This window comes from Danio aesculapii, chromosome 2, assembly GCF_903798145.1.
Source record: "Danio aesculapii chromosome 2, fDanAes4.1, whole genome shotgun sequence".
NCBI classification, from domain to species: domain Eukaryota; kingdom Metazoa; phylum Chordata; class Actinopteri; order Cypriniformes; family Danionidae; genus Danio; species Danio aesculapii.
This window is the reverse complement of record NC_079436.1, coordinates 2672762-2695988: the sequence shown is the minus strand read 5'-3', so window position 1 is coordinate 2695988 and position 23227 is coordinate 2672762. Positions and strand designations below refer to the sequence as shown.

At 35.4% G+C, this 23227-nt stretch overlaps 1 protein-coding gene across 1 annotated transcript in view; it reads right to left on the bottom strand.

Annotated features, from left to right (window-relative positions):
- Positions 1 to 23227, bottom strand: part of LOC130239521 (corticotropin-releasing factor receptor 2) — a 110659-nt gene that overhangs the window by 30666 nt on the left and 56766 nt on the right. The window contains exons 4-8 of the mRNA XM_056470767.1: positions 16187 to 16293; positions 13583 to 13700; positions 9581 to 9734; positions 4959 to 5019; positions 3294 to 3366 (exon numbers count right to left, since the gene is read on the bottom strand). Coding sequence (XP_056326742.1) covers positions 3294 to 3366; positions 4959 to 5019; positions 9581 to 9734; positions 13583 to 13700; positions 16187 to 16293 — 513 coding nt within the window. The remainder of the gene's footprint in view (positions 1 to 3293; positions 3367 to 4958; positions 5020 to 9580; positions 9735 to 13582; positions 13701 to 16186; positions 16294 to 23227) is intronic.

Below are 23227 nucleotides of genomic sequence, written 5' to 3'. Positions count from 1 at the left end.
TGCATGTTTCTGTTCTGCTTTTACATGATGAAGAAACAACAGATTTAACACTTTAGCGAACATCACTTCAGTAATTCCCTCAAATCTCAAGCACTGTCTGAAAAAGGAGCATTGCTAAGAGATAAAAAGCTGATATTCTGGCCGGGACTGGCGCTGTTAAGTTACTCAAAGGGATAGTTCACCCAAAAATGAGAATTCACTCTTTATTTACACTCCCTCAGTTGGTTTTAACCAAGCGACAACCTCCCGCTCTCCCTCGGGAAGCCAAAACTGAAGTAACTGAAACTGCAATTCATCAAAATTCCGCTAGTCCTGGCTCCATAATAGAGCAAATTGCAATTGAGCCCACTGTTAGAATGGCCAACTTTACAGCAGAAAAAAAGGTGTTTACAGCCTGGTACAAAGAACGATTTTGGTTCATATAGCTATTATTACCCTCCATGGCAACTGTGAGGGGGGTGAATTTTTTTATAATTCATCCATTTCCTTTATATTAGGTTATATTAGGTTTGCATAATTAAGGGCGTGGCCTCTTGAGTGACAGCTAGGTCTCGCTGGTCACCGTCACTTCACCTCAGCTGAATCCAGCAGATTAGCCACTGATCTCGGCATATTCATCGTATTTTTGTGTTGTTTTATGTGGCTTTACACAGTCAGCTGCCTTTTGGACTTATTTCTTACAATTATCAGATGATATGGGATGCTATGTGCACTTAATTGTGCTCAAAAACCATTCACGTGGCCTCGTTTCCCATGTGAGTAAAGTTATATACTTATATACCATCTCTATAAATGTATTTGTTTTATTTAAGATCATTTATCATTAATATTTTTCTTTAGACCCGTAAAGCACTCCAGAATCTGACAGATTGATTAGCTGTAGACTCTAGATCAGTCATCTGAAGCGTTCTCATACAGTGTTATGCTGGAGTTCATCAATAGTCCTGCATTTACTAACACAGACTATATCTGAGGTATCTGGATGTAATTCGCGTTTTCCTCCTGTAGAAATACGTCATAAGAGCAATGCTTAGTGGCTCAATGTGTTACAGCAGTGTTTTTAAAAGTCTAAACACTTTATTGATATAGTGAACAGCCAAGCACATGTGGTCAGAACACAAACGAGTCGCAGGTAATAAAGTATCAAGCGTTTCTCCCAAAGTAAAGTCTGTCTGTCAGGTCTAAGCAAAGTGCCAGCAGGTGTCTGTAGCTCCGCTCACTCTCCGCCTCTTTGCGCTTGTTTGGTATCCCGCCGTGGGTGCGATGACGCACGAACAAAATGGCGACGGTTGGCCGCGCCTACTTGTAGCTTCTTTTGCAGTGTTCAGAAACCTATGGGTGACGTCACGGATACTCCGTCCATATATTTTAAAGTCTATGGTTTTAACCCTTTTATGAGTTTCTTTCTTCTGTTGAACACTAAAAGAGATATTTTGAAGAATGTTGGGAACATTGTCTTCCATAGTAGAATTTTTTTTTTTTTCAACATTTTTCAAAATATCATCTTTTGGATTCAACAGAAAAAAGAAACTCATAAAAGTTTGAAGCAAGTAAAGCTTGAGTAAATGGTGACAGAATTTTCAGTTTTGAGTGAACTGTCCCTTTAAGTTACTTAAAGGGTTTGTTCACTCAAATGAGAAATGGCTCACTAATTTACCCTCAGTTGGTTTCAAATATTTTTAATGAATTTATTTATTTGACCTTTATGAGTTTTTTTTCTTCTTCTGTTGAGCCCTAAAGAAGATATTTTGAAAAATGTATATTGATATTGGAGAAAATGATATTTTGAGAAGCTCATAAAGATTTGAAATAAGTAAAGCTTGAGTAAATGATGACAGAATTTTCAGTTTTGGATGAACTATCCCTTTAAGTTACTTAAAGGGATAGTTCACTAAAAAATGAAAAATGACTCACTATTCACTCACCCTCAGCTGGTTTTAATTATTTATTTATTTTTATTTATTAATTTATTTTACCTTTATGATTATTTTCGTCTGTTGAGCCCTAAAGAAGATATTTTGAAAAATGTATATTGATATTGGAGAAAATGATATTTTGAGAAACTCATAAAGATTTGAAATAAGTAAAGGTTGAGTAAATGAGGACAGAATTTAATTTTTTGAGTAAGTTACTTAAAGGGATAGTTCACTCAAAAATGAAAAATGACTCACTATTCACTCACCCTCATCTGGTTTTAATTATTTATTTATTTTAATAAATTTATTTTACCTTTATGATTTTTTTCTTCTGTTGAACACTAAAGAAGATATTTTGAAAAATGTTGGAAACCTGTAACCGTAGGCTTCTTTAGTAGGATAAAAAATGCTATGAACTCAATGGTTACAGGTTTTCAGAATTGTATGTGTTCAACTCATAAAGATTTGAAATAAGTAAAGGTTGAGTAAATGAGGACAGAATTTAATTTTTTGAGTAAGTTACTTAAAGTGATAGTTCACTCGAAAATGAAAAATGACTCACTATTCACTCACCCTCAGTTGGTTTCAAATATTAATTTATTGTTATTATTATTGATTTATTTATTTGACCTTTATGGGTTTTATCGTCTGTTGAACACTAAGGAAGATATTTTGAAGAATGTTGGGAACATTGTCTTCTATGATTGAAAAAAAAATACTACAGGTTTTCAGCATTTTTCAAAGTATCTTCTTTTGTGTTCAACAGAAGTAAGAAACTCATAAAGGTGTAAAATAACTAAAGGATGAGTAAATGATGACAGAATTAAAATGTTTGAGTGAACTAAATTACTTAAAGGGATAGTTCACTCGAAAATGAACTAATAACCCACTATTTACTTACCCTAATTTTGTCTTTATGAGTGTTTTTTCTTTTGTTGAACACTAAAGAGGAATTTTTGAAGAATGTTGGGAACATTGTCTTCTATAAAACGAAAAAAAAAACTAATACTATGGAGATCAATGGTTACAGGTTTTTAGCATTTTTCAAAATATATTTTTTTTGTGATGGATTTAAGTTACTTTTGATGGATGTAAGCTACTCAAAGGCATAGTTCACTTGTAGACTCACTATTTACTCACTCTCAGTTGGTTTCAAATGTTTTTAATTTGAATTTTTATTCATTTATTTTACATGTAACACTGACTTCCGTATAAGGATAAATAAAACTCATAAAGGTTTGAAGAAACTCAAGAAAATCATGAAGGTTTTGAAATAAGTAATGTGAGTAAATGATGACAGAATTTTCATGTTTTATTGTGAACTTCCCCTTTAAACGCTGCTTGCTGAAGACACTGAAGTGAAGCTGTAATTCTTACCAGAAGAACTAGAATCACAGGCCCTTGGTAAATGTAGTCAACGTATTTCCCAGGTTCCTTCCCAAACCAGCATCTGAAACATACAGTATATATAAATACAGTTGAATCAGAATTATTCACCCTCCTGTGATGATATATATCATATATTTCCCAAATGATGTTTAAAAGAGCAAGGGAATTTTCACAGTATTTTCTATAATAATGTTTCCTCTGGAGAAAGTCCTTATCACATTACTCATTAATAGATTCATTCATACATCCACTATCAATCCATCCATGCATTCATCCATCCATCTTTTTATCCATACATCCATCCAAACAGAAATTCATCCAATCACCCATCCATCCATCATTTCATCCATCCATCCACCCATTCAAACATCCATTTATCCAAACATCCATCCATTTATCCATCCATCCATCCATTCATCCATACACCCATTCATACATCCATTCATCCATACATTCATCCATACATCCATCTATATATTCATACATCCATCTCCCCTCCATCCATCCATTCATCCATCCATCCATCAATCATCCATCCATCCAACCATCCATCTTTTCATCCATCCATCTTTTTAGTCATTCATTCATTCATTCACTATCTCATGCCTTTATCAATTCATCCATCCATCCATCCATCCATCCATTCATACATCTTTTCATCCATCCCTCTATCCACCCACCCATCCATTCATTCTTTCATTCATTCATCCATCTATCGACACATCCATCCATCTCTATATCTACACATCCATTCACCCATTCATCCATCCATTCGGGAACAATTTCTCCATCCATCCATTCATTCATCCATCCATCCATCCATCCATCCATCCATCCATCCATCCATCCATCCATCCATCCATCCATCTATCCATCCTTTCATCCATCCATCCATCCATCCATCCATCCATCCATCCATCCATCCATCCATCCATCCATTCATGAATTCATTCATCCATACAGCCATCTATCCATCCATCCACCTGTTCATACCATCTGTCTGTCTGTCCGTTTGTCTGTCCATCCGTCCATCCATCCGTCCATCCATCCATCCATCCATCCATCCATCCATCCATCCATCCATCCATCCATCCATCCATCCATCCATCCATCCATCCATTCATCCATCCATCCATCCATCCATCCATTCATGAGTTCATTCATCCATACAGCCATCTATCCATCCATCCACCTGTTCATACCCTCCGTTTGTCCGTCCGTCCATCCATCCATCCATCCATCCATCCATCCATCCATCGTTCAATTAGTTCACAATAAAATGACACCAGCTGAATGATAGAAGTAGAAATATATCCCCTATACAATATAATAAATTCCCTGAAGGAGAGTTACACTCTCCTGCATAACACACAGAACACCATAGTAACTAATTACAATTCTGTGCCATCCAAAGCTAAAACGCCATGAGTTTATTTCCAAAAATCAGCTTTTTGGGGAGTTTTTTTAAGATAACGTTTCCTAAAAAATGTGAACTAATCTGGAGAAAATTTTCCCAAATTCACAAGCAGTCCAATCACAGGCTTATTCTTCAGTTTCTTGCCAGGCATCCTCTACAATTACTGTCCGACGCTCATTCACTCACATTATAAGCTTATTGCGCTTCTAGCTCATTTCTGCAAATCAGCAACTTACTGTTCATTTTCATTGTAGAGTTTCCCAATGGCCCACGCTATAATTATAGGACAGGGTATACCTGAAGAAAAGAGAGAAGATTTGTACATCACTCTTCATGCAAAGTAGCATTCATTCATTCATTTTCTTTCCGCCTTAGTCTCTTTATTAATCAAGGGTTGCCACAGCAGAATGAACCGCCAACTTATCGAGCATATATTTTACGCAGCGGATGCCCTTCCAGCTGCAACTCATCACTGGGAAACACCCATACACTCTCACATTCACACTCATACACTACAGATAATTTAGCTTACCTAATTCCCCTATAGCACATGTGTTTGGACTGTGGGGGAAACCAGAGCACTCAGAGGAAATCCACGACAACATGGGGAGAACATGCAAACTCCACACGGAAATGCCAACTGACCCAGCTGGAACTCGAACCAGCAACTTCTTGCTGCGAGATGACAGCCCTACCCACTGCGCCACCCACATAGTAACATAGTAAATAATATATAAATAAATAAGAAATGACTGTTTTTCTTCACTCAATTGCCTATTCACTAAATAGCTGTAGAGTTCAGAGTTGAAGTTCAGTTCAGTTCAGTGTGGTTTAATTTTCACTGCTGAAAGTCCAAACACTGAAGAGCAAATCCATCCATGTGCAGCTCCACAAGTCCCAAACCAAGCAAGCCAGTGGTGACAGTGGCAGGGAACAAACTTCACCAATTGACGAAAGTGAAGGAAAAAACCTTGAGAGAAACCAGGCTCAGTTGGGAACGACCATTTCTCCTCTGGCCAAACTTCCTGTGCTGAGCTGCAGTCTATAATAATACCTTAATCACCCACATGCATACAGTTGAAGGCAAAATTATTAGTAATTTTAATATGTTTTTTAAAATATTGAGTGCTGTTTAATGAACAAGGAAATGCGTCTAATGACTTAATTAACCTAACTTAATCTAATGAACCTAGTTATGCCTTTAAAATGCATTTTAAGCTGAACACTAGCATTTTGTAAAATTACTAGTAAAATATGATGTGCTCTCATCTATTAAACAGCACTTGGAAATGATTTTAAAAAGAATATTTAAAATCAGAATATTTTCAATTCTGAACTTGACTACACTGTAAAAAATATGTTAATTAATAGCTCCCATGTTTTGCGATTCACAAGTGTTTTCTGTTTATTTACGATTGTGAATTGCATTATGGGACTTTTGATGTTGTAAATTCATCTCTACAGTTTAACAAAGTGACTTTTATCGACTGTTTAGTAGTTTGAAATAATATAATGTATAAGAAATAATATACAAAGAAATAAGTCTGTGAAATGTGAAGAAGTATAAATGGTTCAAATGTAAAAATGTACAAATGTACTTTGTAGCCTAATATACAACACCAAACCCAGACAATATATCACTTTGAACTATTAAAAATGTTAATAAAAGTCCCTTTTTTGAACTTTGTTAAGGTTAAAAGTTGTTGGAAAAAAGATCAAAGTCCCATAATACAATTCAAAAGCATAAATAAACGGAGAAAATATGGAATTTACAGAATAATTTACAGCCATTTTTTACATTTATATATATATATTTGCATTCTGACATTACTTAAGAAATACTCAATACAGATTTCATGTACAGTTGAAGTCAAAATTATTCTAATATTTCCCAAATGACGTTTAACAGAGCAAGGATTTTTTCCACAGTATTTCCTATAATATTTTTTCTTCTGGAGAAAGTCTGATTTGTTTTATTTCGGCTAGAATAAAAGCAGTTTTTACTTTTTTAAAAACCATTTAAGGTCAATAATATTAGCCCCCTTAAAGGGCACATATGATGAAAATCAACTTTTGTAAGCTGTTTGGAAAGAACTGTCTGTATATATAATGTGTCCACAGTCATACTGCAGTAGAGAAACACAACAAGTCTCTTTTTTTAAATTTCCTGACGCTAAAATAGGATCCAAATCCCAATGATTTTTGAGGCCCACCGCAACGTAACAAAGGAATGCTGTTTTCCCCACCCACCGAATTGATTGACAGGTGCCATTTTTTTGCAAAGAAACTGGGATTAAAATATTTGTTCCCACTCTCTGTGATTTTTATAGGTTTTCTTTCTCTAAATTTAAAACATTTTTTAAACAGCATGTTTGTAATAAAGACAGTTCTATCGCTATGTAATTATCGCTATAATCACCACAGCCACATGGTGTCAGTAAATGATAATATGTTTGTGTGTGTGTGTGTGTACTGCAAACAGCATTTGTGTGAGACTCATCATTTCAGAAAGGCTTGAATAGATTGAATAGGCTCCACCGCAAATACATCAAATACTCTTACTTGGTATTTTTGACTAATGAGCTGTATTTCAGATTTATCAGTGTCTGTCTCTATCACTGACTGCTGTTTATCTGACGTAACGCATGAGAAGCAGACACGCACGTGGGAATGGTGGGCGGGGAGAAGCTGCTCATTTGCATTTAAAGCCACAGGCTACAAAAACAGCTACATAGTCCTGGGACACCAAAATGGGCAGATTCTGGAGGCTATAATATATTATTTGATGGGTATTTTGAGCTGACACTTTACACACACATTCTGGAGACACCAAAGTCTGACATCTTGTAAAAGGGGTACAATATTTAAGCAATAATTGTTTTTAATTTTCGACAGAACAAAGAACTTGTTTATACAATGACTTGCCTATCCTAACTTTACCCTGATTAACCTAGTTAAGCCTTTAAATGTCACTTTAAGCTGAATACTAGTGTCTTAAAAAATATCTAGTCAAATATTATGAAGATAAAATAAATCAGTTATTAGAAATGAGTTATTAAAACTATTATATTTAGAAATGTGCTGAAAAAAATCTTCTCTCCGTTAAACAGAAATTGAGGACAAAAATATACAGGAGGGCTACTAATTCTTCAACTGTAGATGCCAGCTCTAAATAACAGCTCACTTAAAGAGAATTTCATGTTTTAAGTCATTTCACATTTAATTTAATTTGACCAATAAATGACGTCTGAGTGGTTGAGTTGCTTGCTCTGCAATTAGTTCCTCCATGTCCATTAATTAGTTCCTCCGTCTCCACTAATTTGTGTAGCGTCTGTGAACATGATTACGGCATTACTAAGCTAATAAGCTGATCATAACATGATGGCAAATCTGTATCTTCTCATGACTGTTTGTTTGCTGCAGTTTCTAGCTCACGTTTAACATATTTAATGCTACATGAGCCTCATTCTGCTGCAGTGCTCTCCAGTATTCACTGCTGTTTGAGGATTAATACGTGAATGAGATGCTGATGTTCACAGATTTACTGTACTGTCACTGGATTTCTTGAATTCTTTTGGCAGGTCTAGAAATTCAGTTTTGTGCTGTTGTTTCGATTATTGATGGTAATATATTTTCAGTTGCTAAATTACGATTCCATTTTTTGTTTTTTTACAATTCCTATGTATTTATTTATTTATTGATTTATTTATTTATTTGGCAACATCTGGGACACCAAAATGGTGTCAAAACATCTCTAAGATGCTTGGAAAAAACCAGCAAATCTACCTGAAAAACCATGGACAAGTGTACCAAGTGTTTTAAATCCAAAGTGTGGTCATACCAAATGCTGATTTGATTTAGTTAATATAAGTTCGTTGATAAATAAAATGTATTTGTGCATTATTTTTGAAAGCATCCTAATTTTACAACACTTTCTTCACAAGTGCCTAAAACTTTGGACACTACAGTAGCTTTGCTGTTTGACTACACCTGGATGTGAACAATCAATAAGAATAAACACATAAGCACATCACTTACAAGGGTCTGGAAGATATTCAGGGGCTCTTGTTAGTCCGAAAGGCATTACTAGATATTGAAAATACTCAGAAAGGGTGTTAAAGGCTGTGTTCCGTTCATCCCCTTCTCCTATTCAAACCACGTTTTAGGCATTGTCGAATTAATGTTTGTTGTCCTCAATGTCTTGTGCTTTCAATAAAATAATCCAACTCATCCAATTACAGCCAATTACGGTTTTACAATCAAAGCTGGCTTATTAATATTCTCCTGAACATAGGTTTTCAAGTAATAAATCTCAACATTTTAACTATAACACGTGGTCTCTTTTAATTTGGATGTAATATTTTTTGGACTAATTTAGCAAGATGACAAAAAATCTGTGCTTCTAAAGTTTTCTGAACAGCAGATCACACTTTCATTCATTCATTTTCCTTTAGCTTAGTCCCTCATTTATCAGGGGTTGCCACAGCGGAATGAACCGCCAACTATTCCGGCATATGTTTTACACAGCGGATGCTCTTCCAGCTGTAACCCAGTAATGGGAAACACCCATACATACTCAATTAAGATCATCCAATTCACCTGTAGTGCATGTGTTTTGACTGTGGGGGCAACCCACTCCAACACGGGGAGAACATGCAAACTCCACATAGAAATGCCAACTGGCCCTGCTGGGACTCGAACCAGCGACCTTCTTGCTGTGAGGCGACAGCGCCAACCACTGAGATTACCAGTGCCACCCAGATTACACTTCAGCTTTCTAACTCACAACTAATAGAAACCAGTTCATTATGCCTCAAATAAGTAAAATAATTAAGGTTGTGCAGAGAAATCAACTTACACCATCCAATGAAGAGGAAGACCCATTTCCGAAGCTTGTCTGTAGAATATGTCATCACAATAGCCGTGTGAAGATAGCAGCCCTCCACAAACATCCAGAAAAAATTGGTCACCACGAAGTAATTATAGATGGTGGTTATAAGACGACACCAGGGCTGTGCAAAAAGAAAAGAAAAGGGGCTTTTCATTGAGCTGAACTATCTGGATGCTTTATAACACTGCAAACCTTTTCGAAACATCATGCTAAAATGAAATATAACACAGCCGACAGCTTTTCCTGCTCTTCCACATAATACATGGCATGGATTTTCATCTATTATTCTTTTATTAGACAAATTCAAAGGGAATCATGCTTCTTAAATAGCCGCCGAGAAGAAAGCAACTATAGATGGTTATTTTACTGGAGTAATGGATGAGAGAGTTTGTCTTTTGTTGGGTTTTCCCATTAAATTAAATCCTAATTTATATAAAGAGAGCAAAGTTTATATAAAGAGAGCAATTTATTGTACGTCTGGGATGGCATGAATATAAGTAAATGATTAAAGATTTGTCATTATTGTTTGACTATATCTTTTGACTACTTAATGTGTCTAAATAATGATTATTATTATTATTATTGCTAAAATTATTATTATTGTTATTATTATTATTATTATTATTATTATTATTATTATTATTATTATTATTATCATTATTATTATTTTTATTATTGCTAAAATTATTATTATTGTTATTACTATTATTATTATTATTATTATTATCATTATTATTATTTTTATTATTGCTAAAATTATTATTATTATTATTATTATTATTATTATTATTATTGCTAAAATTATTATATTATTATTATTGTTATTATTATTATTATTATTATTATTGCTAAAATTATTATTATTATTATTATAGCAAAAAATATTATTATTGATATTATTATTATTATTATTATTATTATTACTTCTGCTGCTACTATTATGTTGTAACCATGTTACTAAAGCAATTTATTGTATGTCTGGGATGGCATGAATATAAGTAAATGATTAAAGATTTGTCATTTTTGTTTGAAATTTGGCTACTTAAATAGTGTCTAAATACCGATGAGGTAACACTTTATAACTACACACTATGAATGATCTATTAAGCATTAGCAAATGGTGAATTCATAATTTGTTAAGCATTAACTCTATATTAATCAACATTAGTAAGCAGTTTTTAACTGTAGATACAAATGCTCTATTCTTGACATTTAAAATGTGCTTAATAATTGTACATCCATGCTTTGTTTCAGATTAATTTTTTAAATGACTAAATTATCACATTATTTACAAAACATTTGTATTTAAGAGTTTTTTTTAAAAGATTATTCAGAATGAGTTAGTAAATAATTAATAAACTATTAAAATCAGCATTATTATTCAGGCATATACTTACAGTTAATTTGTATGTTGATAAATGCTTCATTAACTCAGCTTCATCCAGTTGTGACCTAATCTGAAGCGAGGTTTATGTTTTATAAATCCCTAATAAATGACAATTAAAGGCTCAGTATCAAATAAACAATACATCTTTGCAATCTTATCTAAAAAGTAAAACTACTGTAAAATGAAGTTTAAACATTGCTGAATAATAGGCGTGTCAAAATATAACATAAAACTAGACAAAACAACAACAATATAACAATTTAACAATAAATTATGAGGCAACATTTCATTGTTATTTAGCGGAGTTTAAACTGCACAGTAATTTTATTTTAATTTAGACTGCAAAGATTTATTTTTCATTTGATACAGTTTTCCTGATATACGGGGCAATCCAGAGTCGTGGTCAATACACAGGCGAATGGTTAGTACAGGCAGGAAGCACACAACATAAACAAACAAACAAGGCTATGGTCAAAACACGGCAAAGCAAGGCAAAGGAAATACGTCGTAATGTTCACAGTAAAAGGTAAACAAGACTCAGCACTGATGTGTGTGTGTGCGCACGCTGTATAAATTGTCCTTTATGAGCAGCTCCAATCCGTGAGTGTGTGTAATCTACCGAATGAGGAACAGGTGTGTGTGAGCGGTGCATGACTGGGTATGTAGCTCATGTGATGGCGGAAATGTAGTTTGTTAGCGATCTGCTGCTAGATCGCTGATGATCATAACAGTATCTTCAAACGAATAGAAATGAATAAAGTTGTTTATTTTCTTTTTTATTTCCTGTTTAGAATAGAGCCGAGCCTTTAATTGTCATTTAGAAGGGATTTATAGAGCATAGTCCTCACTTTAGGTCACAAAACTGGATGAAGTTGAGTTAATAAAGCAATTATTAGTATACAAATTAACATATTACTATATGCCTAAATAATAATAAGATATATAAATGTTCATTTTAATACTTTATCAATCATTTACTTACGCATTCTGAATAATCTTAAAGGGCACCTATGGTGAAAAATCTACTTTTCAAGCTGTTTGGACAGACATATGTGCATGTATGGTGTTTAGACCGTCATATTGGCGTGAAATAAACACACCCAGTCCTTTTTTTTTTTTCAAATTTAACAACATATAAACGGTGGACCAATTGGAGCGGTTTTCAAATCGACCGCAACTTTACGTAGGAGTGCGGTCCCACCACCCACCAATATTGATTGACAGCTGCCCGTATTAACATGTCCGGTAGTCACGTGTATAATCATATCATCAAGAGAGGACGAGCGTAAAGCAGCCGGGAATAAAAGGTCTGTTCTGTTCGCTAGGATCATCAATCATCATCAAACGGGATCAAGAGTGAGTTTCACAAGTTTAAAATGTTGTAAAACAGAGCATGTGTGTAATGAATTACAGCGATTTAGCTTAGCTTTCTTTCATCAGCACAGCCGCGTGTCAGAACAATTATAAAGGAAGAGGCTTCAGTCCCGGTTTGTGGACGTTAATTCAGGTTTATTTTGTACATTAATATAACAGATATTCATACAGCAGTGGAGATTAACCTGTATCCTGTCACATTTACGTGCAAAAAGAGTGCAAAGCTAAACGCGCGCTCTGTCTGTCTGTGTGTGTGTCTACTGCGGTGTGTGTGTGCGCGTGTGAACTTTGTGTGACTCTGCGATGCAACTGCACAATAAATACTCGTTGGTAAAGTTCTTACTGTAGTATTTCTCACAAACGCTACGTGAGATCTGCTTCCTTTATGTCTGTCTGTTGTCTGACGCTGCCGAGGGAGGAGATTAAGGCACGCAGAAAGGCACGTAGAAACGGTGGGCGGGGAGGACTAGCCTTAAAGAAGCAGTACACCAAAACAGCCACCCAGTGCAAAAATGTATAAACAGGAATTTAATAAAAGGTATAATAAAAAGTCTGATGGGTGTTTTGAGCTGAAACTTTACACAAACTTTCTGAAGACACAAAAGACTTATATTAAATCTGAAAAAAGGGCTAATCTAGGTGCCCTTTAAAAAAACAGCAAGTTCTCTCAAATAACTGGTTTGTAAATGATGCGATACTTAATTTAGTAAGGAAATAATAATAATTAACAAAGTATAGAAATACAATCAAGCACATTATATATGTACTTATAAGTCAGCAATAGAGCATTTGTATCTGCAGTTATAAACTGCTTACTAACATCTGTTAACGCTAATAATTCTGACACTCCTGTCTGATAAATATCATGCATCTCTTAATAATTTAAAAGCAACAGGTTTACTCAAATTTTTAAAGAATAGTCTACTAATCACCTTTTACAGTGTAGCATGATATACGAAAAATAAAATTACAATGTATGCAAATGGCGCAACCACGTTAGCGACTCAATAAGCTAACATTACACCATTATGCACAACACATTTTTACTTATGTGCATCTTGGCATTTCCATTCCATTTTTTTAATATATATTTTTTAATGTGCATAAAAATTGTTGGATAGAAACCTATAGCCAATGAAGATCTCACAAACTTGCTGATTTGTTCACAAGCTAACAGGCTGATAAACATGCATAAAAGTGCTTCATACCTCATTCGTCTCGTAAATGTTTTGGTCGACCAGCTGAAGCAAAAACCACATTACATTCCTCAGAATGAAAGTTGTAATTAAGTTCCAGTGGATTATGTTGCGAAGGCATCGGATGCTCCTAGAATTTAAAAGATACACAGAAAAATAAATAAATAAAACAATCATTTCAGTAATTACACTTACACAGTTTTAGCATTGCACAAAGCTGATTGTGGAAGTACATTTGCATGAAAATGAAACCCCAGCAACAATCATTTCCAAAAGATTCATTATTCTGAGCATGCTTTTAAAGAGAAATGTTCACTTTCTTTAAAGTCTGCATGCTAAAAACAATCATATATATTAAAAAAACATTCATAGATTGATTTCCCCTGATTGACTTGTTTGAGAATATCATTTCTGAAGCAGGATTGTGATTTGACCCAGTGGCAGATGGCTTGGAAAAAAAGGAGCAGCTCTCTTTAGTGATTCCTAGTGTTGCATAAATGGCAATGCATTCATAATGACTCATAACAGGGTTTTGTAATTCATTAACTTCATAAATAATTGTCATGCTCCCAGGATCTCCACCTCCCGCCTCCCCTTGTTCACCCTCCTCAGACTTTTAATCACACAGATCTGCATTCACTGCTCACTCATTATTGGATGCTATTAATACTTGGAACACACACACACACACACACACACACACTTTGGGTTTTCTGTGCATTATAAAGACCATCGTTTAGTGTGAAAGAGTTTGACAGCAAATACACTGAACAAAACAATTCTTTGGATTTACTACATTTTTTAACCCAGGCTAATTATGAATATGTACACGGGTCTACATTTCTGTGGTAGACCTAGACGAGATGGAGATTTCAGCTTTAGCGCTTCCATTGCTTTTATTTTCCATTTTTCAGCATTTTTATTGCTTGTCCATCATTTGATACCTAACTCACGAGGGAAGATATCCATCTCTGCACTAATGGTGTAGTTAAGACCACCTAATTTGAGACTTAATCAAGTCAAGCCCCTGGATTTAAGGAACAGCGATAGTTTTCACACTTTTAAATCTTTTTAAACAGGCGTTATTTTATATTTAAGATGTGTTTGTATTTGCAACTCTTTTAATGTATTTGAAATTATGTTTTGCATCGTTCATTCATTGTTTTTGGTATGTTTGTTGGTGTTTGTTGTAAGATGACATGGGTGTCTAGAAAGGCGGCATTTATAAATAACATTAATTATTATTATTATTATTATTATTATTATTATTATTATTATTATTATTATTATTATTATTATTATTATTATTATTATTATTATTAAGTCAAGACCAAACTCCGAGGATAAAAAGTGTTGCATGCAAAACTGTTGCAAACTATTTGTTTGTATTGAATTTAAACAAACAAATTAAATTTAATAACAATTAATATCAACTTAATTTGTTTGTTTAGTAAAGAGTAAAGAGCATGTTTCATTAGGATTTTTAGCAATTTTCCTACTGTAAATGTGTGTCAACTTTTTTTTTAATTACTAAGCTCTTCATTTGTACAACTTTAAAAGTGATTTTTGTTTATTAATTTTTCAATTCGAATTCATTAATTTCTTATTAATTAAATTATTTATTTAAATTAATTTTCTTTTCATTTGTTATTTATTTATTTTTTTATTTTCAATTTAATTTCAATTTTATTTATTTACTTAAATTCATTTCTTTTTATTTTCATTTGTTATGTATTTATTTATTTTTAATTCAATTTCAGTTTAATTTATTTATTTTAATTAATTCATTTTCAATTCAAAGTCAATTTTATTTATTTGTTTATTTATACTTATTTATTTTAATTAATTCCTGTTTCATTTTCATTTGTTATTTATTTATTTTTAATTCAGTTTCAATTTTATTTATTTATTTATTTGTTTATTTATTTATTTAAATTCATTTCTTTTTTATTTTCATTTGTAATTTATTGATTTATTTATTTTTATTTCAATTTCAATTTCATTTATTAAATTTTCTTTATTTATTTTCCATTCAATTTAAATGTTATTTATTTATTTATTTATTTATTTATTTATTTATTTATTTATTTATTTATTTATTTATTTATTTATTTATTTACTTATTTATACTTATTTATTTAAATTAATTCATGTTTCATTTTCATTTGTTGTTTATTTATTTTCAATTGTTTCAATTTTATTTGTTTATTTATTTAATTTCAATTTATTTATTTATTTAAATTTAAATTTCATTTTATTTGTTTATTTATTTAAATTTAAATTTCATTTTGTTTATTTGTTTATTTTTTGTTTATTTATTTATTCATTCATGTATTCATTCATTTTATTATTGTTTCTATTTGAACACTCAGATAACAGATTATCAAATACTTTCTTTTATAGCAACCAAACATTGTCCAAACATTGTTCAAATAATAAGAAACCATACACTCAGATTTCAGTTGATGTATAAATCTCAGCTTCGAATAAAGAAGACTCTTATTACAGATTTTGCGATCCCGGGACACAGATTACAATCAGCATTTCTTAAATATGAACAAAGCCTTAGCATGAAGCATTAGCAATGTAAAATCACAGACACACGCACACACTTACCTCAAGCACAGAAAGAGAATGAAGGCAATAATGAGAGCTCCAACAGACACACAGTGGCCAAAGTAGTTTATGATGAGGGCTATCTTGTAGTGCATGGGATACTTCCTCTGTAAAAATAAATAAATATGCAAATAAATAAACCTATTATATAAGTGTCTAATGGTGTACTCGTTCAATATAAACCATGCCAAAGCACATTTCACCCCCAAATCTGATTCGTTTGACTAGCACTGACTATGCATCTTCATAACCCATGATCTATTATATGATAATAAATGATTATAATTACAGCACACATCAATAGGCATTACTCAGTGACCATTTTGTCCTTGCTTAATAATTGAAAGAAGCTTCCAAGGAAGATTTGAATCAAAGGATTCATATGTATTTCTCACGAGACCTTGAATGGGGTCACATAATTATGACGCAGCACTAAAGAAATGCTGCTTGCAGAATTTATGTGAAGGGATGCGAGAAGTTAACAGATGCGTATACAGGTGTTATAAAGAAAACAAAGATTTAAAGGGGGCCTATTATGCAAAAATTACTTTTGTAAACGGTTTAAACAGTCGTGTAGTGAGAGTGTGTGAATATAACCAGTTTCTAATGGTAAAAATTTTGTTTTTATACTCACACTTATTAAAAACAGTCTGCAGAAACACTTTGATTGACATTCTCCCTTTTTATGATGTCATCAGAGGGGGAAAACCCCGCCCACTAGTGAAGATCTCTGCCTTGTTAGAACAGGATGTTAGTCTTGTTTTTGAATCTGCCACTATGCTGACACACAGGCATTTGTAGCTCCGCCCTCTTTTGAAAAGCGCACAATCTCATTTGAATTTAAAGCGACAGTCACCAAAATGCCACAATTAGGATCAACGCCTAAAAGGGTCAGTTTCAGAGGTCAGGGTCGGAGTTATAAAACAGTATTTGTGTGGTATTTTGCACTGAAGCTTCACACACACTTTAGGCACATCAGAGACTTATTTTACATCTTGTGTAAAGGGTCCTGTTAAGATCAAGAACATGAGTAAAGCAGTTACAAAGCATCCGATACCACATAATTGCTTGATTATTTCAAATATGAGTTGCTGTGTTACATGCGACAATGGAAAAAGAATTGGGTCAACGTGATTATCTGCTGTGCGTGCTGTTGAGAGTGTTAAGCCAGGGGCATTTTGGATTCTGTAAACAAACAAACAAAAAAAAAGCATGGGGTTTAATGGGGTTAATTGATTCAAACCATTGAAAGAATTGCTCAGGGATACTTTCGGTGTTGCAGTAAACAAATATTTTCGCTGCCGCTGGATCACAAAGCCAGTGTTATTGATGTTGCATGGGTATATTTTTGACAACAGCCAAAAATTCATTGTATGGGTCAAAATGATACATTTTTCCTTTAAGCCAAAAATCATTGAGTACCTGTATATTAAATGTAAGGTTCCATTGAAAGTATATTGATGGTAATGTTCCATAAATAAATTTGATAAGTGTTCATTCATTCATTGTCTGTTCGGCTTGGTCCCTTTAACACTGGGAAACACCCATACACTCTACATTCACACACATACACTATCAACCCAGGCTCATTCTGAGAACTCCCGGGACATATTTCGCGGTCTCCAGAAACGTCCCCGGGACTACGTTCTCAGATTGAGCCTGGGTTGTACACTATTCAATTCCCCTATAGCGCATGTGTTTGGACTGTGGGGGAAACCGGAGCACCCAGAGGAAACCCACACCAACACGGGGAAAAAACTCTACACAGCAATGCCAACAGACCCAGCCACGGCTCGAACCAGCAACCTTCTTGCTGTGAGGCGATAGTGCTACCCATTGCACCACTGTGACGCCTAAATTTGGTAAGTGTACCAATCGTAAATATATCAAAGCTCAATTGTTTTGATTAGTAATGTGTAATGCGGTGGCTCAGTGGTAAGCACTGTCACCTCACTGTCACCGTACCTTGCGTTCTTGCTCTCTTCTCCTACCTTGCATTACAGATGATCTCTGTTTACCTGCTTTTATTTGCAGTCACCGGTCATTTCAGCTAATTCTTTCCACCTGCCTTTTATTCCCTTTTCCCCCTATTTATAGCACGTCATTTCCCTTCATGTTTGTCAGTATGTTGTCGCTTGTGTGTCTGTGCGAAGCATTCCGTTACTCACCTTGTATTTGTGTCCAGGACTGCCAGTGAGCGAGCGTCCCGTTGTTCTGGGTTTTGTCCTTGATGCACCCTCAGCGTTCACCCAACTGGGTTACCTTGGTTTTGTTACTTTTCCTGAGACCCGCTCCTTAAATAAAGACTTTGTTTTTCTGCATTTGAGTTCACCTCTTCATTGCTCGTGACAGGAACATACTGACTCACATGGACTCAGCAGAAGACGCTGATATTCGCCGAGCTCAACAAGGCGCTTTGCTGGGGCGACAACAGGAGGAAATCGCGGCATCCCACCAGGCATTTGCGGAGGTGTCCCAACAACTGGCCCAACATCAGCTGCAGCTTGCTCTCTCGAGTCCTCCAGCAGCTCTCCCTAATCCTCCAGCGGCTCTTCCGGATCCTCCAGCGGCTGCTTCGTCGGAACAGGGGATAACCACTTCACGACAGGCCGAACCTCGACTCAACCCACCCGCTGCTTTCTCTGGTGAGCCCGACACTTGTCGATCTTTTTTGTCCCAGTGTTCCCTCACCTTCTCGCTCCAGCCATCTTGCTTCCCCACAGAGACAACCAAGGTAACCCAGTTGGGTGAACGCTGAGGGTGCATCAAGGACAAAACCCAGAACAACGGGACGCTCGCTCACTGGCAGTCCTGGACACAAATACAAGGTGAGTAACGGAATGCTTCACACAGACACACAAGCGACAACATACTGACAAACATGAAGGGAAATGACCGCTGCTCCTGTGACTGCAAATAAAAGCAGGTAAAAAGAGATCATCTGTAATGCAAGGTAGGAGAAGAGAGCAAGAACGCAAGGTACGGTGACACTCACAGCAAGAAGTTTGCTAGTTCAAGTCCCGGCTGGGTCAGTTGGCATTTCTGTGTGGAGTTTGCATGTTCTCCCCGAGTTGGTGTGAGTTTCCTCCGGGTGCTCCCGTTTCCCCCACAGTCCAAACACATGCGCTATAAGGGAATTGACTAAACTAAATTGGCCGTGTGTATAGGTGTTTCTCAGTACCGGATTGCAGCTGGAAGGGCGTCCGCTGCTCAAAAACATTTACTGGAATAGTTGGCGGTTCATTCTGCTGTGGAGACCCCAGACAAATAAGAGACTAAGCTGAAGGAAAATGAGTAAATGAAAGTGCAATGCTAAATATATTAAATAATCTCATTATTTTTTAACATTTTCTATAATGTTTTCCCCCCCTGTGGGATCATTTGAACTTTTTTTTGAAAATGAGCAGCCCCCCTGTTTTTGCTTTTCAGATTTTTTACTCGATCCTGTAATGTGATGAGTAGACCCTATGATGTCATAGAAAGACCCTGCAGGGTTGATGAATATTTCAAGTGGACACATTCATGTCGCCAAACATCAGATCTGCCTTCAGGAAGATGTTTTAGACATCTTTATCTTGTGGAGTTAAACCAAGTGCCGCTTTCCATCAGTGTGTGTCAGGGACAGGTCACCCAAATATGAACATTTCCTCAGCATTAACGGCGAGTTCACGCTGCATGATTTTCATAAGCATTTGATGGCCATTTTCACACTGCAAGACTATTTATACATTGTAGAAAATATCTGTAATTGACAGTTTCTGTATTTTGTGTTTTTCGTTTATTTACGGTTGTGAATTGCATTATGGGATGTTGATCTCTGCTCTGTCAACTTTTGATGTTGGTAATTTAACTCTATAGTTGAACAAAGTGATTTTTGTTGACATTTTAGTAGTTTGAAATAATATAATGTAAAAGAGATAACATATAGAGAAATAAGTCTGTAAAATTACAGAAAATGTACTGGTAGTTTATTACAAGGTTTTTGTAGTGTAATATACAACACAAACCCAGACAATACAGGCATATAGCCTGCCTAGTGAAAGGGGGGGGGGGGGGGGTCTCTCTAGAAGTGGACCTTTTTTTTTTGCAGTTTTTCCCCACATATTGTATTTGATTAAGAAGTTTAAATACAGTATTTTGGTGACACTTTATGAAGTATTTAGTGCAGGATTAGCTTGCCTTTTGGAATCATGTGCATGCTCTTTGCTATTTTTTGTCAAGTTGCTTACCAAGATCTTGTGCACATTTTGGCAGTCCAAACACACACTACATGTTATTATTATTTTTTCAATTTTATGGGGACTTCTCGTAGAGGTAGACATATGGTGAAATTCAATAATGCAGTGTGTTGTGATCATCAATATCCACAATATTGATAACAATTATTTTAACTTGTGCTTTTTAAATATATTTAGATTGTGCTGGTGGTTGTTCATCACAGCACCACATGCTTGAATATTTAATAGGTGATTTGTATATCAGATGTTGGATTTTGGTCATTTTCCAAGGGAAGCTAAAAACAAGCAAATATCAACAACTAATAATGTTACAGCTTGATGTGGGCGTTACCACTTTGATGTCTATCAGATGTTGGATTTTGGTCATTTGCCAAGGGAACCTAAAAACAACCAAATATCAACGTCTAATGATGTTACAGCTTGACGTTGTGTGGACGTTATCACTATGATGTCTATAAGATGTTGGATTTTGGTCATTTTCCAAGGGAACCTAAAAACAACCAAATATCAACAACTAATAATGTTACAGTTTGATGTGGGCGTTACCACTTTGATGTCTATCAGACGTTGGATTTTGGTCACTTTCCAGCGCAACCTAAAATCAACCAATATCAACGTCTATTGATACTACAGCTTGACGTTGAGTGGACGTTACTACTATGATGTCTATCAGATGTTGGATTTTGGTCATTTTCCAAGGCAACATAAAAACAACCAAATATCAATGTTTAATGATGCTACAGCTTGATATTGTGTGGACGTTACCACTATGTCTATCAGATGTTGGATTTTGGTCACTTTCGAGCGCAACCTAAAAACAACCAAATATCAACGTCTATTGATACTACAGCTTGACGTTGTGTGGACGTTACTACTATGATGTCTATCAGATGTTGGATTTTGGTCACTTTCCAACGCAACCTAAAAACAACAAAATATCAACATCTAATAATGTTACAGCTTGATGTTGTGTGGGCGTTACCACTTTGTCTATCAGATGTTGGATTTTGGTTGCCATACCTGACAAATAAATGTCAGTATTTAACGTCAATATGACGTTGGTTTAAGATGTTGGTTCGATGTTGGATTTTGGTCACTTTCAACACAACCTAAAATCAACCAAATATCAACGCCATTTGATGTCTTTATTGCACATCAAAATAATGTTGTCTTTAGACGCTAGCTAGACATTGAATTTTGGTAACCCAACATCACGACCTTAATCTGACCTAATATTAAAGTCTTATGACGTTGTGTGCCTGCTGGGATTCTTCAGTATATCTTCATTAGTGTTCAATAGAACAAAAGAAACTCAAACAGGTTTATAATAAGTAGAGCATGAGTAAATGGGTGAACTATCACTAATTACTAGCGAGGTGATGTAAGAGTATTAAATATGTTGACTTTTGCCACATTGAAAGCCGTGCCTGATGGCTCATGAACTACTCACTGATCACTTTAAAATGAAGTGCTTGAGATAGGCATGCTTTTTGAGAAAAGGTGATATGCAATCCTCTGACTCTGCCTCTGTGTTTGCTGAGGCATGAAGTGTGGAGCCGCAGATTTGACATGGAGCTTAAAGTTTTCTCACTCTCGCTGAAGTCAAGCCTCGCTTTATAGTCATTTGGCATTTTATAGTGTGGAGGAGTGATGATGAACTAAGTTATCTGTGGCTCCAATTGATTTATTTTATGTTTGTTTGCTTTCTTTTAATTTACAGCTAATTATCCATGGCAAAAAGCAAATAGAGTTCATTTGTCCTACTAACATACCTCGTTTCCTGGCTAGTTTTTAAAAGTAAACGGTGCTCTAAGCTAGTTTTAAAACAGCAGACGGCATTCTAGGCTAGTTTTTGACAGCAAACGGTGCTCTAGGCTAGTTTTTAACAGCAGATGGCGCTCTAGGCTAGTGTTTAACAGCAGACGGTGCACTAGGCTAGTTTTAACAGCAGACGGCGCTCTAGGCTAGTTTTTAACAGCAGATGGAGCTCTAGGCTAGTTTTTAACAGCAGACGGCGCTCAAGTCTAGTTTCAAAACAGCAGACGGTGCTCTAGGCTAGTTTTTAAAAGTAGACGGAGCTCTAAGCTAGTTTTAAAACAGCAGACAGTGCTCTAGGCTAGTTTTTTAACAGCAGACGGCGCTCTAGGCTAGTTTTAACAGCAGATGGCACTCTAGGCTAGTTTTAACAGCAGATGGCACTCTAGTCTAGTTTTTTAGCAGCAGAAGGCGCTCTAGGCTAGTTTTAACAGCAGACGGCGCTCTAGGCTAGTTTTAACAGCAGACGGCGCTCTAGGCTAGTTTTGAACAGCAGACGGCACTCTAGGCTAGTTTTGAACAGCAGACGGCGCTCTAGGCTAGTTTTTTAACAGCAGACGGCACTCTAGGCTAGTTTTTTAACAGCAGATGGCGTTCTAGGCTAGTTTTAACAGCAGATGGCACTCTAGTCTAGTTTTTTAGCAGCAGAAGGCGCTCTAGGCTAGTTTTAACAGCAGACGGCGCTCTAGGCTAGTTTTAACAGCAGATGGCGCTCTGGTCTAGTTTTAACAGCAGACGGCGCTCTAGGCTAGTTTTAACAGCAGACGGCACTCTAGTCTAGTTTTTTACAGCAGAAGGCGCTTTAGGCTAGTTTTAAAAGCAGATGACACTCTAGGCTAGTTTTTAACAGCAGACGGAGCTCTAGGCTAGTTTTTTAACAGCAGACTGTGCACTAGGCTAGTTTTAACAGCAGACGGCGCTCTAGACTAGTATTTAACAGCAGATGGAGCTCTAGGCTAGTTTTTAACAGCAGACTGTGCACTAGGCT